Source organism: Pelophylax lessonae (genome assembly GCF_965119305.1).
Source record: "Pelophylax lessonae genome assembly, chromosome: 11".
Lineage (NCBI taxonomy): Eukaryota > Metazoa > Chordata > Amphibia > Anura > Ranidae > Pelophylax > Pelophylax lessonae.
Window position 1 is genome coordinate 185,569,553 of NC_138778.1, and position 18,343 is coordinate 185,587,895.

The 18,343-nt window shown below is 39.7% G+C and overlaps 1 protein-coding gene across 2 annotated transcripts in view; it reads right to left on the minus strand.

Annotated features, from left to right (window-relative positions):
* Positions 1 to 18,343, minus strand: part of ASIC2 (acid sensing ion channel subunit 2) — a 1,163,119-nt gene that overhangs the window by 34,313 nt on the left and 1,110,463 nt on the right. For both annotated transcript variants that reach the window (XM_082271615.1, XM_082271614.1), the window contains exons 4-5: positions 13,169 to 13,319; positions 6,776 to 6,832 (exon numbers count right to left, since the gene is read on the minus strand). In XM_082271615.1, coding sequence (XP_082127741.1) covers positions 6,776 to 6,832; positions 13,169 to 13,319 — 208 coding nt within the window. The remainder of the gene's footprint in view (positions 1 to 6,775; positions 6,833 to 13,168; positions 13,320 to 18,343) is intronic.

Sequence of the window (18,343 nt, forward strand, 5' to 3'; positions counted from 1 at the left end):
ATCCTTATTTATTTTTCAGGGTCACTTGGTTAGTATCTTAGGAATGTCCTCTTTTGTGAAGAAATTCTTCATAATTCTACAGTTTTTACACATACTTTAAATCTTAGTAATTAATTTTATATGAGGATGACAGGTTAATAAAGTAAACAGCATTTTCTCAGTCATAAAATTAATTTCTAAAATATTAGTAAAATTCACAATGATGATAGGATGTGTAAATTATGTTTCATTTTCCAGCCCAGACTAAAGAATCTGTAGATTGGGAGATAATAAAGGATGGATATCTCACTATTTATTGAATGATCTGCTATAATTAGACTCTCAGAGGCAGTGAGGAAGAAACAGGCAAATAATTAAAATGGTTAAATGAGGAAAAAATGCTGATTTGAGACAAAAACAATTACACCCTATTAAAAAGATGTTTCAAAATAATAAACATCAAAAAAATTTGGTCCAATTTGCATAAACAGCTAAAATGAATGATCGCAAGATGTGTTAATGAGTAGGCACACGTAATCAGGTTTCTTGTGAGTTTTGGTTATTAACAATGCTAAGAGATTTGCTGCTCTTAGTCTGCGTGGAACACTGATTTAATCAAATGTCTGTTTATAGACGAGATGTGGGTATTGTCTTTATCTGTTTTTATTAGCTCAGATCAACAATTCTGCATATAATAATATTCTATTCACCATGTAAAACAATGTAACATAGATAAAACTTCACAAATCCTGTCTGTTCCTCTGGTGATATAACAGGCCTCCTTCTGTATACCTTCATTTGTCTATACGTTGCCTATATGGGATAGACTCGCCATATCAGGGTGGTTCAACCATAGACTACATTCAGAGTAACCAAAGCAAAGATATCTGCAGAGAAATGTTTGGATTTCCTCCCTCTTTGGTACTGCTTTGCTTTAATAAATGCTAAAATAAATAAATAATCAATCTTTATACAGAGCCACTCTAAACTAAAATTTTAGATTCATTTTATTTTAAAGAAATCTGTCACAGGAGAACCATGGAGGCTGCTATTGCAAATTAAAAACTCTACTTTACCCATGTGAAATGCTAACCATCCGGCAAGAGTATGTAGGGATCGGCTGCGCTCTACTGTCTTTAACTGTAAGTGCCTGCAAATACTCTATATTATGTATTAAAAATTAAGATGGTACACCCGCACTATGGTGATTTACTAAATAGTGCTAATTAAGTGAATAAATAATAATGAATTAACATTTTTACGTGAATATTACAGCTACATTCATGGACCATTTATTCTTTGGACTCATTTTTAATTTTTTATCATTTTATATGAGCGCTGCGATTTTTATGTTTATTATTGTGAGAGGCTTGTGTACCTTTTATTGCTAGCAGCTGACTTATTTCACTTGCGCTGATCTTTTACTGAATTTATACTGCAACTGCATTTGATCACACCACTGGAGAAAATGAGAGATGAGATGCCATTTACTACACCAGAATATTACAATTGAGATGTCTTTTTGACTCTAAAGCCCCGTACACACGCACAGATTGTTGGCCAACTGATCGGCCAACTTTTGTCCAGTGTTGTTTGTTGGTTGAAATGTGCTCTAGACTTGCACTGGACTTTTGTTGGCCAACAAAAACCAACTTCAGAAGTGATGTCATGTTCTGGTTGACTTTCAGTGTGTTTTTTCTTCTCTGAGCATGCCCAGTCTTGCTCATCTGATTTTTGTCTGCCGAAATCTGTACTGACTGAGGAACAATCGGCCGTTCTTTGTTGGCCAACAAAAATTTTATAGCATGCACACCAGATTTTTTTCGGCCGAAAATTCGCAGTTGGTTGTCGGAAGCATCATACTAACAAGCCTACAATTGGCAGATCAGACGTTGGCCAACAATTTACGGCCAACAATCTGTGCGTGTGTACGGGGATTTAGAGTCTATGATTTGGGAGTGCAGGCAGGGAGCACGGAGGAGTGGAATTTCACTTTGAGAGAGTCATCTGCATGAGCACTTTGTTTTTGCCCAATGGACTTTAATTAAGATTGATTTATTCTGCACCGTTCACTTTTTTGCTGTATGTAGAATGTATAAATTGTTTAGATTTAAATTGTTTATTCATTTCTGAATACATTGCAATTTATAGTAAGAGCAGCCCTTGGTCTCTCATTATCCAACTGTATATTATGTATGCACTTCCCATCTCTGAGTTGTTGGGTACAAGAACTCCAGAAGGTGGAAGTGGAGAAAGACTTAGAAAGTCTGAGACAGGTTCTATCCATGAAAGGATTGTGGCTGAACACAGAACAGAATGCAGGGATTACTAGGCAAGTGCTTCTAGATTTATTGGCTTACTATTTTTATTGCCCGTAGCTTCTGGGTGTATATTTGACTGTATATACCTAAAATACTGATGACAGAAGCATTTCTCACTTATTGTTATCTCGCATGCATAGGCCTGTGCTACTATATATGTGTAATGGTCACTTTCCAGTATATTAGTAGGTGACCCTGTTTATTGCATTATAGTTTATATGCAGCTCCCGTTATGCTAGTTAACCCTGTCCCATCTGGCCTGGGATTCTATAGCTAGTTTTAGTCTAGGTCTCGATCACCAGCATGGGCTAGAGCAGTGGTTCTCAACTCCTGTCCTCAGGACCCACGAAGAGGCCAGGTTTGCGAGATAACTGAAATACATCACAGGTGATATAATTTGCTGCTCAGTGATTGCAGTATTCTAGTCTGCATCTCCCTAAGGTAATACTTAAAATCTGGCCTGTTAGTGGGTCCTTAGGACAGGAGTTGAGAACCACTGGGCTAGAACCAGGTTAGGCATCTGAGGGCCACTTCTGATAGTTAGATGTCTGGTTGCATGGCAAAGTAGAAGAATACTAGAGACCTAAGTGCAGAATAGATAGGCTGATCCTGAGTTCCATGCCACTAGAGAGAATCTGCCTTCCTAGGCTGGTTGGAGGACCCCCATCATCACTGGTCTTGTCTTTAGTTCTTTGACACGACGACAGATGCTGCATCATAATCATCCTTTGGGGTTTCTGTAACTGAACTTTGCTGCAACATTTCATCTGGAGGTATGGTATCTGTAATAATAACTATATATTCCTGGTATATGTGCACAATTCCCCCAGGACACCTAAGGGGCACTTTGTTGATAATACTTGTTTATACCTTGGATGTATGTACTATTAATAATGTTTTTCTTTTTTAATATAAAGCATGTAATATTTCCATACTGGTGTGCATCTACTGTATATTTTACAGTTATAGTTATATGCTGGTTGCAGTAGTTCTTCTGTTCCCAAATACTTTGACTACTGACTAATTTCTTGGAAAGGGAATCCCCTCTGTCCATGTCCGAGGTGGAGGCACTGCCATCTTTATTATCAAACCTACTCTTCCACTTAGCAAAGGTTTTGGTTCTCTTACTCATCTACAGGTTTTGTGCCATATCCTGTTGGGGAGGAGATTCCTCATACAACCCCCCCACCCCCCCAAAAAAAGAGGGCTACAGATATGCAATTCCAGTTGCTTTTCACTTCCTACAGCTAGATGCCTTTCTTATATGAAGGCCCCCATGCCACATGTATGTTTATTACCAATTTCAATGCTAAAAGAATAAATGCTTAAAAAGGTTTCCATCAGGAACCCTGTTAGACCATATTGCTGACCTTGACTTCAAAAAATGTAAGGTTTCCAGCTTTCATGCTGATTAATACTTTGATAAACTTACTCGGAAAAGAGTGCAACAAGTGATGTGAGTACTCCTGCTCTGCATACCTGTTCCAGGTCAGTGACGCAGTATTAAGTCATCAAATTGGCCTCAAGAGACAGGCAACTTAGGATGAAAATATAAGTAAAGGCAAACATGTTTTCAGTTTTGGATACAGTGCCGAGGGATTAAAATGCATGTCGATTTTATTGTTGTCTGTGCCCCCGTTAGGGAGATTCACCCTCTCTATTTGTCCTGCTTATCATTGTTAATAAAAGTGAAAGTAAAAATCCCAAATTTTAGGCTGTCCCCAGAAAAATAATAGAGGGGAAATATTCCAATGGGGACCCCCAAATGGGAGTTTGGTTGTGGGACAGAAAGCAAAGGGAAAATCTCCCCAATGAAACACACTTGTCCAAAAAATATCTAACAGGGGCTATAACCCTCCCTTCCTCTATCCAAAATAATATTCCTATTGTTCTACTTTAAATAGTTATAAAAACACTCGGTTCTGATGTGCATTAAAAGTTATTCTGTAAAACACTTAAGGCCCCCATTCACACTTGCCGCTCCACCGGCGGACTCTGTTTTTCTCAGCGGGGGATCGATACGCCGATCTCCGCTGAGCAGGCGGATGACAGCTCTGTCTCTGCGCTGTGTGCGGAGACAGAGCTGTCAGGTCCCCGCTGTTCTCTATGGGGGAATCGGATGAGAACAGACCGCCTCTCTGTTCTCATCCGATCCCATCCGATCCGCCAGACAGGATCGGATCAGATGTCAGCGGACATGTCTCCGCTGACATCCACTGCCACATAGAGATGCATGGGGCATCCGTTCAGATCCGCCTGAAAAACTGACAGGCGGATCTGAACGGTCCACAAGTGTGAAAGGGGCCTTACTGATCTGATGAATTGTAACGTCTAAACCCATCAGAAGTACCTGTGTTACACATCACTGGATGCCATCCTTTATTGTATAAGGCAGACATCACTGCTGTCTGGATAAGTCATGTTTTATAAGCCTGACAACAATACTTTCCATAAAAAAGAAATGCTATTACTGTCCACATGCAATTATTTTTTATGCTGTAGTTTATGTAGTCATTTATAACAGAATGTAAATACAGCAGAGGATACTCTTAAATTTTGCATATTCCAGAGTTAACAAATACATTGAGGGTTGATTTACTAAAGCCAAATAGGCTGTTCACTGTATAGGGAAAGTTGCACTTTGCAAAACAATTTTACCCAGATCTTAGTGAATGCGATGAAGGCTCACTTTGCAAAGAATACCAAGTCATGTGTAAGTAAATTAAAAAAAAAACATTTTTTTGTTTTCACATGATTGAATAATGGAAGTCAGCAGAACTTCACCTCATTCACTAACTCTGGGGCAAATTCTTTTTCAAAGTGCAATTTCCCTTGCAAAGTGAACAGCCTATTTGCCTTTCGTAAATGAACTACATTTTGCATGGTAGAGGTGGATGTGTCTTTAAAGTGGTTGAAAAGTCAGAAGGATTTTTATCTTAATGCATTCTATACATTAAGATAAAAAGCCCTCTGTTTACAGCAGCCCCCCTCAGCCCCTCTAATACTTACCTGAGGTCCATCTAGATCCAGCGATGTTGCAGTGGTGTCTCGGCTGCCCGGGACTCCTCTCCTCGTTGGCTGAGACAGCAGCGCAGTGCCATTGGCTCCCGCTGCTGTCAATCAAAGTCAGTCAGTCAATGAGGAGAGAAAGGGGGCCGGGCCATGCCGCGGCTCTGTGTCTGAATGGACACACGGAGCTGTGACTCAGCTCGGGTGCCCCCATAGCAAGCTGCTCGCTGTGGGTGGTACTCGACGGTAGGGAGGGGCCAGGAGCACCGAAGAGGGACCCAAGAAGAGGAAGATCTGGGCTGCTCTGTGCAAATCCACTACACAGAGCATGTTTGTTATGTTAACCACTTTATCACCGGAGGATTTTGCTGTCTTACGTCCAGGCCACTTTTTGCGATTCGGCGCTGTGCGACTTTAACTGACAATTGCGCGGCCGTGCGACGCCGTACCCAAACGAAATTTACGTCCTTTTTTCCCACAAACAGAGCTTTCTTTTGGTGGTATTTGATCACCTGTGCGCTTTTTACTTTTTGCGCTATAAACAAAAAAAGAGCGTTTATTTTGAAAAAACAATATTTTTAACATTTTTTTATATGAAATTCCCCCCCAAAAAAATGTAAAAATCAAATTTTTTTTTAATTTTTGGCCAATTTGTTTTCTGCTACCTATGTTTGGTAAAAAAAATCATGATAAGCGTATTTTGATTGGTTTGCGCAAAAGTTATTGCGTTTACTAACTACGGGAAAGATTTCTGTCATTTTTGGTGTTTTTTTTTTTAACGCGTAATGGCGGCGATCTGCGGTTTTTTTTGCGGGACTGCGACATTGCGGCGGACAGATCGGACCCTTGACTGACATTTTTGACACTTTTGGGGGTACCAGTGACATTACTGCAGTAATCAGTGCTATATATATGCACTGTTACTGTAAAAATGACACTGGCAGTAAAGGGGTTAATTTTATTGGAGAGGGAGGGGTTAATGTATGCCTGGTGCTTACTGACGTGTGGGGGGGAGGTGACTATGTGACAGAAGGACAGATAGGATGTTCAGCTATGCTGAACACTCCGATCTGTCAGTCCCTGTCACTTAGGAGATCCGCCCGCTCTGTTTACACAGGCGGGCGGATCTCCTCACTCGATTCCCCGACGATCGGGGAAGAGCGGCGGTGATCGCCGCTGCTCCTCCCCTGGCCCGACTCCCGCTGTGACTGAAAACAGCGGGAGCGCGCCTCCGGCGGCGCACGAGCGCCGCCTACAGGGGGAGGAGTGCTGCGACGTAGGTCTACGTCTCTGGACGGGAACGAGCCACATTGCCGCAGTAGCAGCACAGTGGCTGGAGGTAAAGTGGTTAAACTAAAAAAAATGAGACTTTAGTATCACTTTAAGAGGAAATATGGCATCCACTGAAAATATTGCGAAGGATTTGCTGGTTTGTCTCAAAACAATCGTTCCGATGGTAAACTCACTTAGCGCTGGTTCCGCACATTCTTTATACTGCTCGGGGGTACAGAATGGAGCATCACCTGAAAGCAAAGATCATATATCAGAAAAAAGCATATAAAATACAGAAACATAACAGTTCTGTGATATCACTCAGAAATTGTTGTTTAATATACGTAGTTGTTTTTAGGCTCTTCAATAATCTATAGCATCCTGCCAGCTTTTATCTGTCTAGTAGAATCTATAAAGTAAACTAAATGTCTGATTTGATGATGTGGTTTAGTGCAGTGATATCTACTACCACCCCACAGAGTAAGACCCCTTTCACCCTTGTGCCACAATTTTGATTGGACTTGAAGCAATGCCTATGTCTATAGAACTCAAAACGCATCAAAGTCGGACCAAAGTGCACGGACTACTTTGAAATTGTTGCAACTTGAACTCGCACAGATATTAACCTCCCTGGCGGTATGATTCTTTTGGATTTTAGGTGCTGAAAGCGGTACCATTATTTTGCATGTAATTCTTGTGAATGAGCAGTCCAAACCAACTGTATACATTTATTATATATATTATATATATATATGTATGTATACATATATATATATATATATATATATATATATATATATATATATACATATATATATATATATATATATTTACATAAAAAGTACAGTAAAACTGCAGGAAAGGGCACTGGGGGGCAATGTAATGTGATTTTATTTTGAACGGTATCAGTGTGTTTGGTGCATTTTACATTTGAATTTGCCGCCGGTTCCACCCCCCGGCGGACGTCACGTCGCCGGAGACAGAAGCTGGGGCTCGCAGACGATCGGGAGGAAGCTCCGCCGCCGCACACCGCCCGCAGTCTTCGCTGGATCCCGGAGAAAAGGTAAGTAAAACCTCCTCCAGCATCCAGCGATCTTCTTAGCGCTACCCCGAGTGTGACTCGGGGTTACCGCTTTTGGCACTAAAATCTTACCCCAAAAATAAAAAAAAAAATAAAAATCTTACCCCGAGTCACACACGGGAATACCGCTAGGAAGGTTAAGGGTACTCACTGGAAATCATGGATTACGACTTGTCATGCGACTTAGCAGTCCCAAATGGAAGAACAAGTCACACAAGTGTGAAAGGGGCCTAAAGATACTTAAATGCTAACCTCCTAGAATTATTTTAGCAGCCCTTCCAACCAAGTACAAATAGATAAAATCATTTTTAGTTTCTCTCTTCCACCACAGATTTGTGAAGTGTGGAGCTAAAAATCAACATGCTACAATATATTATTAGTGCTGTAGCTAACAGTTGGTGTTTCTTGCAGATCACAAAGTTTCGAGGCCTAGCACATACTATAAAAAAGTATCATAGTATTTCATGAATATCAGAGATGCACTGGACTTGTGAGAGGTCCAGACACCACATTCTAGATTTGAGTAATCAATTATAGAGAACATAGTTGGCCAGGGAACTTTACAGCTGTCAAGTGTATCAAAATGTATTCAATTATATATTATATTAAATCTACAGAAAATGCTCAGAAATGAACAGTAGCACAAGATGATGTTCATACAGGTAAACCTATGCATTCCCATATATCTATGGGAATATATATATATATATATATATATATATATATATATACAGTATCTCACAAAAGTGAGTACACCCCTCACATTTTTGTAAATATTTTATTATATCTTTTCATGTGACAACACTGAAGAAATGACACTTTGCTACAATGTTAAGTAGTGAGTGTACAGCTTGTATAACAGTGATAATTTCCTGTTCCCTCAAAACAACTCAACACACAGCCATTAATGTCTACACAGCTGGCAACAAAGTGAGTACACCCCTAGATGAAAATGAATTGGGCCCAATTTGCCATTTTTCCTCCACGGAGTCATGTGACTCGTTAGTTTTACAAGGTCTCAGGTGTTAATGTGGAGCAGATGTGTTAAATTTGGTGTTATCGCTCTCATCTCTCATGCTGGTCACTGGAAGTTCAACATGGGACCTCATGGCAAAGAACTCTCTGAGGATCTGAAAAAAAGAATTGTTGCTCTACATAAAGATGTCCAAGGCCAGTGATGGCGAACCTTGGCACCCCAGATGGTTTGGAACTACATTTCCAATGATGCTCAACTACACTGCAGAATGCACGAGTATCATGGGAAAAGTAGTTCCAAAACATCTGGTGTGCCAAGGTTTACCATCACTGGCCTAGGCTATAAGAAGATTGTCAAGACCCTGAAACTGAGCTGCAGCACTGTGGTCAAGACCATACAGTGGTTTAACAGGACAGGTTCCTCTCAGAGCAGGCCTCGCCATGGTCAACCAAAGAAGTTGAGTGCATGTGCGTCATCCAGAGGTTGTCTTTGGGAAATAGACAAATGAGTTCTGCCAGCATTGCTGCAGAGTGGGGGTGGGGGGGTCAGCCTGTCAGTTCTCAGACCATACGCTGCACACTGCTTAAAATTGGTCTGCATGGCTGTCGTCCCAGAGGGAAGCCTCTTCTAAACATGATGTACAAGAAAGCCCGCTAACAGTTTGCTGAAGACAAGCAGACTAAGGACATGGATTACTGGAATCATGTCCTGTGGTCTGATGAGACCAAGATAAACGTATTTGGTTCAGATGGTGTCAAGCGTGTGTGGCGGCAACCAGTTGAGCTGTACAAAGACAAGTGTGTCTTGCCTACAGTCAAGTATGGTGGTGGAAGTGTCATGGTCATGGGCTGCATAAGTGCTGCCAGCACTGGGGAGCTACAGTTCTTTGAGGGAACCATGAATGCCAACATGTACTGTGACATACTGAAGCAGAGCATGATCCCCTCCCTTCCGAGACTGGGCCGCAGGGCATTATTGCAACATAACGACCCAAACACACCTCCAAGTCAATCACTGCCTTGCTAAAGAAGAAGAGGGAAAAGGTGATGGACTGGCCAACAATGTCTCCAGACCTAAACCCTATTGAGCATCTGTGGGGTATCCTCAAACTGAAGGTGGAGGAGCGCAAGGTCTCTAACATCCACCAGCTCCGTGATGTTGTCATGGAGGAGTGGAAGAGGACTCCAGTGGTGAACTCCATGCCCAAGAGGGTTAAGGCAGTGCTGGAAAATAATGGTGGCCACACAAAATATTGATAGTTTGGGCCCAATTTGGAAATTTTTACTTAGGGGTGTACGCACTTTTGTTGCCAGTGGTTTAGACATTAATGGCTGTGTGTTGAGTTATTTTGAGGGGACAGCAAATTTTCAAAGCTTTTATACAAACTGTACACTCAGTACATTGTAGCAAAGTGTAATTTCTTCAGTGTTGTCACATAAAAAGATATAATAAAATATTTAAAAAAATGTGAGGGATGTACTAACTATTGTGAGATACTGTATATATCATATATATTCCATCAATGTATTCCATATATATTACATTATATATATCATATGCCCTTAACTATCTGACGCAGCAAAAAGATACCTATAATGGGGAACAGAATGTGCTCTATTTTCAACCGTAATAAACACAGTGAGATAGGGAGAGCAATCTACATATTTCTCAGATTCCAATCTGCTTCATCAGGACATATGGGAAAACTTCTCAAATGATGCTGTAAAATTTACACTAGTTTTCAACAGTTTGAATATATATGCATTTTTCAACAAAAATTACTATTACTTGACCAAGGTGTTATTCTGTTTAATAGCCATTTCAGATTTATTTTTTTGGAGGGTTGGTATATCCCAATAATAAATTGAATTTTTGGCATCTATTCATACTGTTATTAGGTACTTCTATTCTAATGGTGGTGGGTAGATATGTATATACATTTTTCAGACACTTGGGAGGACTATTCTTTGGTGTTTAACCCGAGATCTTCCCCTGGACATAAATAGGCCCTATTTGAAAAAAAAGACCTATGTCTTATTGGTATTGCTTGTTGAAATATGCCTTTATTAAAATTATCAAACTATCTTTTCTACTTTTACTGCATCATTTGGGATGTTCTCTCATATTTCCTGATGATGCAGATAGGAATCTGAGAAACATGTAAATTGCTCTCCCCATCTCACTAAGTTTATCAGCTACAGTTGAGTGTACAGAATGTTCTGTTCGATATTATAAGAATATTTTTACTGCACCAGTGGACGGTTAAGGGTAGATATGTTGGGAATGAATACTGTATACTTACCTGTATGAACATTATCATGCACTACTGTTCATCTATGAGCATATTTTACAACATATCATTTTATACCTTGTTCGATTTATTGCCTTGCCACTTTTAACATCCCCTTGTTAAATCCTACAAATTCAAAGATAGTCCACTTATACTGCAAGTTACTTAGTGATAACATTGGAACAATACCCTTCCGGGTTCAGTTTATTAGTAAACAAGAAAAAAAGAAAAGCTATTAAGTAAGTTTGTCCCTTAGAAATAAGTACCTAGCTGTCCATTACACTAAACATGTGTCTGCTCTCCAACCTTTACCACTAGCCTTTCTTGTAGTATTGCATAACAGTAGCACACACTCTTGTCAGCCTTGTTATACATGTTTTGTTGTAACACATCCACAGCATAGAAATCAGAGTAATGTGAGTATAATGTTCTAAGGTTACTATAGGTGGGGAATTTAAAGACTTTTAATAGCATCCATTGCATAATGCAACATATAGATTTTATTAATACAATTTCTCTGCATTGGCTTACATCAGGCTTTTGGCATCAATTAAAGATTATTCAGCTTTTGTGGGGCTGAATATAAGCCAGGCGTTGACCGTGTATATAGCATAGGGTCAGCTAGTGAAGGGTTAATGCTTACTTTTGTGCATCAGGGCCCTTACAAGGATTGCAAACCAAATACAATATCGGTAATGAGTACAGGTGAAAAGGAGAGCAGGTTCAAACAGGCAAAATGAGATGTTTTCGAGGCACAGCTTCTTTGTAGTCAGAGAAAGGAGCAAATAATTCAATACGTCACATTTTTGCTGTCTGAATCTGCACTTGTATGTGGCCAGCAACAGCTATAGAGTGATCTGTTTCTTGCAGATGTCTTTGAATAATGTACAACAATTATTGTAATTATTAGAGGTGCACTGAATGGAAATTTTGGTGCCAAAACCTAACATGCAGGATGCACTTGGCCAAAAACTGAATCCAAAATTGACAGTTTTTAATGAATATATATTTTTTATATAATTGTATTATATTCAACTTTTAATTAGATTCATGAATTGAAATGAATATGAATTTATTGTCAGCCATTATCGGCACCTTTCATGCACGAAAAGCGTAAGAAAGATGTATCTTTTTAAATTCTATGTATGTCTTCACACTGGTTCGTTGCGCTTCCGTTGTGGATTTTAAAAATCCTGCTTGCTGTGTTTTTGGTCAGTTAAAAAAAAAATGCACCAAAAACGCACCTCCTTATTGAAATGCATTGAAAATGAAGCAAGAACGCATCAATAACGTACCCATGTTAAGTTTTTGAGTCACATGACCTATGAAAAACAAACTATAAGTACAGTAAAATCGCAGAAAGATCACAGCATAATCATGTGCTTCATTATAGGTACTTTTTCCTCTTATGGGCAAAATGCCGATGACACAATTTTCGGCTGCCAAAATTTTGCTGCATCTCTAGTAGAGCTGCACGATTAATCGTAACAGAATGGAGATCGCGATTCACTCCCCCTGACGATCTTAACATGACACTTGCTCGATTCTTTACATAGCTGTGAGCTAGGCTGTCAAAAAAAAAAAAAAAAAAGAGCCTCCTGCAAAAGCCTATCAGCATTATTCTCCCACTGAACTGTAAACACAAATGATTACATTGTATCTTTTCTTTCCCTCTGCTGGAGGAAGGAAGTTTAACCTCTTAAAGACTAAACCTTTTTCCTACACTTGTTGCTTGCAAGTTAAATCAGTTTATTTTTCCTAGAAAAGTAGTTAGAACCCCCAAACATTTATATATTTTTTTTTTTAGCAGAGACCCTGCAGAATAAAATGGTGATTGTTGTAAATTTTTATGTCACACTGTATTTGCGCAGCAGTCTTTCAAACGCAATTAATACACTTTAATGAATAAAAAAATAAAAAAAATAAAACAAAACCGTAAAGTTATCCCAATTTTTTTTATAATGTAATAGATGTTACACAGAGAATCGTGAGAGAATCGTGATCTTTATTCCAAGCAAAAAAATCGTGATTCTCATTTTGGCCAGAATCGTGCAGCTCTGATCTCTAGTAAATATGACATCTAGTGTCAGGGAAAATGATTTTGCAACCAATCAATCAATATCAAGCAAAGGTTCTCTTCATAGAAAAGCAACATTACACAAAATTATGCATAAACATTTATTAGTGGCAGACATTGTCTCTGTACTGGAATAAGGTGCAAAGGTCTTGTAATACCTCACCTGGCATGTGCACCATTTTGCAGTTGCAGTTCTCTACAATGTATCTGGTTTCACAGTCGATCCTACAAGCTGAGATACTGTATACTGGGAAAAAGTCCGAGCCCAGATCGGAGAAACGGCAAGTGCCCCACGGTGAGGGGAGATATGTAAGCTGAGAGGAGGAAGGAGCAGTGATCGAGGAAGGAGTATGAGAGGTAAGGTAGTAGATGGGATGATGACAGGGAAAAGGGACACAATGAAAAAAAAGAAAACAGAGAATAAGTCAGAAACAACATGGTGGATATCATCGTCAGTACATATTATGTTTGCTTTCTAACCAGCTATTGCCCTAAATTGGAACTATATAAACCTTCATTTTTAATTCCCACAAAGTTAACATTCAGTAGTATAGAGTGTTACGGTGAAATTCAGCCATGGTTATATTCTTTTTCGAATGCACCCATCTTCTGTTCTGCTTCTTCAGCCACACTTGACTAAAAATTGCTGTGTTTTTTTATGTAATTGCTTGTGTGCCAAGATTGAGGGTTTATTCACACTCTGTTTGCCTGCAGTGATACTAAGGAATAATTAAATTTTACTAAATGGACACACATTTAAATTGGAACTAAGCCCATCAATTTAAAAAAAAATAGTTACATTCCTGGCTTGCTGGGAATGCTGTCACATTTCCTTTTGCTCTCAACCAAACTGTCAAACTTGATCACATGTGCAGCATCAGGGCAGTTGCAAATAAAACAGGGGCTAAGATGGCAACTTCCTTGGCTGAAAAGGAAAGGAGGGTTTAGTTCAGCTACCACTTTACCACCAGAGTATTTTGCTGTCTTACGTCTGGGCCACTTTTTGCGATTCGGCACTGTGTGAATTTAACTGACAATTGCGTGATTGTGCGACGCCGTACCCAAACAAAATTTACGTCCTTTTTTTCCCACAAATAGAGCTTTCTTTTGGTGGTATTTGATCACCCGTGCAATTTTTACTTTTTGCGCTATAAACAAAATAAGAGCGTAAATTTTGAAAAAATAACAATATTTTTCACATTTTTTTATATGAAATTCCCCCCCAAAAAAATGTAAAAATCTAAAATTTTTTACATTTTTGGCCAATTTGTTTTCCGCTACCTATGTTTGGTGAAAAAAATCACAATAACCGTAGTTTGATTGGTTTGCGCAAAAGTTATTGCGTTTACTAACTAAGGGAAAGATTTCTGTCATTTTTGGTGTTTTTTTTTAACGAGTAATGGCGGCGATCTGCGATTTTTTTTGCAGGACTACGACATTGCAGCGGACAGATCGGACCCTTGACTGACATTTTTGACACTTTTGGGGGTACCAGTGACATTACTACAGTAATCAGTGTTATACATATGCACTGTTACTGTAAAAATGACACTGGCAGGGAAGGGGTTAATTTTATTGGAGAGGGAGGGGTTAATGTATGCCTGGTGCTTACTGACATGTGTGGGGGGAGGTGACTGTGTGACACAAGGACAGATCGCAGGTTCAGCTGTGCTGAACCCTGCAATCTGACCCTGCCTGACACTTAGGAGATCCGCCCGCTCTGTTTACACAAGCGGGCGGATCTCCAGACTCGATTCCCCAACGATCGGGGAAGAGCAGCGGCGATCGCCGCTGCTCCTCCCCTGGCCCGACTCCCGCTGTGACTGAATACAGCGGGAGCGAGCCTCCGGCGGGGCCGAGAAAGGGGAGTGTCTGGCGACGTAGGTCTACGTCGCCAGACGATAACGAGCCACTTTGCCGCAGTAGAGCTCTAGTGAGCAGTGGCAAAGTGGTTAAAGTAGAAGAATACAAGTTCACATCTACATGCAGCAGTTTAGTGTGTCTTTGAAGAGAAAACTATGAAAGGCCGTTCACATTGATGCATGTGAGTTACAATGTGTTTTGTCTTGATTGGGCCCCTTGAGTTAACTTTATAAAATTGAACTTGTGGTTATTGTAAATTTTGGTAAACCCTTAGTATGCAAGCATGAGAACTATCTATAACATGTACTGTAGATTGTTGGTAGGAAAGATCATGTTTCTTAGTTGGGTGAGCAGATAAACTTTTTCAGAAATGTGATGGTACTCAAACAGCCTTATTAGAGGATTTATGATTATAGGAAAGACAATATAATTTATACAGCATATCGGAGTTGTCTTTTTATTTTCAGTTTTATTACTACTATCTAGCCCTCAGCATTTGATATATTTCTAGGTAAAAGTATAAACTGTTTGAGTGAACAAAATAATCTTTTAACTGCAAAGAAGTTTGCTGGAAACAAAATGTTGTCTAGCCTGAGAGTGGATCTATTATAGCTACTGCAGAATAATTAGTGTTCCATCATTCTGTTATATATGGCTGTTATTCTGACAGGAGTTCCACAAAGAATAAACAGTGAGAAGGCCTGATGACAGGTTTGAGCCCAGACTGTGGAAATGATTTAGAATAGCAGAAGAAAATACACCTGATGTTAATGGAGCTGTATTGAAAATGCAGTAAAATATGTAACACGCAGTTCATGGCCCATCCAGAATCCTTTTCAAATATCCTTTTAAAAGCTGAACATGTATTACAGATGCCTGTGCTAAGTGCTAGTTCCCATTTACAACATACTGTATCTGAATTGACTAAATGAAAGTTTTGGTTAAGCGTTGTATGGTGAAATATTTTTAGTTCATAAATAAAAGAAACAACCTTTGATCTGTCAAATTTTTTGAGATGTATGGACCATTGTCTCACCCAACAGTTTCATTTGGACTTGCGTACAAGTTTAATGCATTTTACAGTAACCAGAAAAAATGCTTTGTACTGGCAGGCATTACTTACGTATTCACCTCTGTACCTGTAATTAGTATATTCTACTTACCTGACAAGATTTCCTTTTACGTAAAAAATTCATCATCTTTTCCTTACATCTCCAAAAAACACCCCATCCTAACCTAAGACACCAACCTTCGGGGGCATCTAACAATGGCTCATCTTGGCCTCCAATGGCTCATCTTGGCCTCTGCAATATATGCTGCTGCCTAATGTCTACTAATATGAGGATCATTTTATAATCCATCGAAAATGCTGCTGAAAACTATCTATCTATCTATCTATCTATCTATCTATCTATCTATCTATCTATCTATCTATCTATCTATCTATCTATCTATCTATCTATCTATCTATCTATCTATCTATCTATCTATCTATCTATCTATCTATCTATCTATCTATCTATCTATCTATCTATCTATCTATCTATCTATCTATCTATCTATCTATCTATCTATCTATCTATCTATCTATCTATCTATCTATCTATCTATCTATCTATCTATCTATCTATCTATCTATCTATCTATCTATCTATCTATCTATCTATCTATCTATCTATCTATCTATCTATCTATCTATCTATCTATCTATCTATCTATCTATCTATCTATCTATCTATCTATCTATCTATCTATCTATCTATCTATCTATCTATCTATCTATCTATCTATCTATCTATCTATCTATCTATCTATCTATCTATCTATCTATCTATCTATCTATCTATCTATCTATCTATCTATCTATCTATCTATCTATCTATCTATCTATCTATCTATCTATCTATCTATCTATCTATCTATCTATCTATCTATCTATCTATCTATCTATCCATAAACCTCTCCTTCTGATGATCTTTTCAATTATCTTCAGTGGCTTTAATTCAACCTGAGACTAAAATTCATATTACCATGGATTTGCTTCCAAGACTCTTTACAACATATTCACCATTTGTATGTCTGCCTTAGACACAAATGCCCCCTCTCCTACTCTGCCAACATGTTAACATCTTCAATTGTGTCCCGACCCTCATACAACTCCAAGATTTCCCACAGACAACCCTATTCTTTGGAATTAACTTCCTAGTCTCATTATTATTAATATTTATAGCGCTGTCAATTTACGAAGCGCTTTACATATACATTACACATTCACATCAGTCCCTACCCTCAAGGAGCGTACAATCTAAGGTCCCTAACTCACATTCATACATACATAGTAGGGCCAATTTATTTATACAGGATCCAATTAACCTACCAGCATGTCTTTGGAGTGTGGGAGGAAACTGGAGTACCCAGAGGAAACCCACGCAGGCACCGGGAGAACATGCAAACTCCAGGCAGGTAGTGTCATGGTTGGGATTTGAACCAGCAACCCTCTTGCTGCTAGGTGAAAGTGGTAACCACTACACCACTGTGCCGCCTAGTCCAGTGCTGTATTTTGGCCTAGGCTAACAAGGCCCCGGCCTAGGGCGGCATTTTGCAGGGGGGCAGCAAAAAAGCCGCCCCGCCCTCCACCTGAGACTCTTTTGGCCACTGGTTGCTAGAGCCACCTCTCTCTTTCTCACCCCCCTTCTCTCTCACCCCTCCTGTCTCACCCCCCCTCTCTCTCATCCCCTCTCTTTCTCTCTTTCATTCCCCCTCTCTCTCATTCCCCCATCTCTCTCTCTCATCCCCTCCCGTCTCACCCCCCCTCTCTCTCTCATCCCCTCTCTCTCTCCCCCTCTCTTTGTCTCTCTTTCTCTCTCTCCCCCTCTCACCCCCCCCTCTCTCTCTCCCTCCCCGTCTCTTCCTCCCCCTCTCTTACCCCCCTCTCTCTCCCCCTCCCCCTCTCTTACCCCCCTCTCTCTCTCCCTCCCCCTCTCTCCCTCCCCCTCTCTCACCCCTCTCTCTCACCCCTCTCTCCCTCTCTCACCCCCCCTCTCATGAGATTTTATGAGATTTTAGGGGTTCATGCTGGGACTTGAAGTCCTTCAATTTTGGAGGGAGTCACATTCATTAAAAGGGAAGGAGTGGGGCAAATTTACATAAGATGGGGAAGGGGGGGGCGCCCAATTTTAGTCTTGCCTAGGGCAGCACAAAACCAAAATACACCACTGACCTAGTCTCCATATTTAAACACCCCCTCAGCATCTAGCTCTTCAAAAAACCCTTTCCATCTTCCTTTCAATCCCAACTATTAATTTCCTGGCATCTAAAGTTCCTTTTATTTAACCTATGCATTGTGCCTAAAGTTCTTCGACCTTCTAAAAAAAAAAAAAACCTTGTATGGGGCAGGATATTATTCTCATTGTGTCATGTTTTTGTATATAGTTTGTAACTGATATACCTTTTTTATCATACCACACTGTATGAA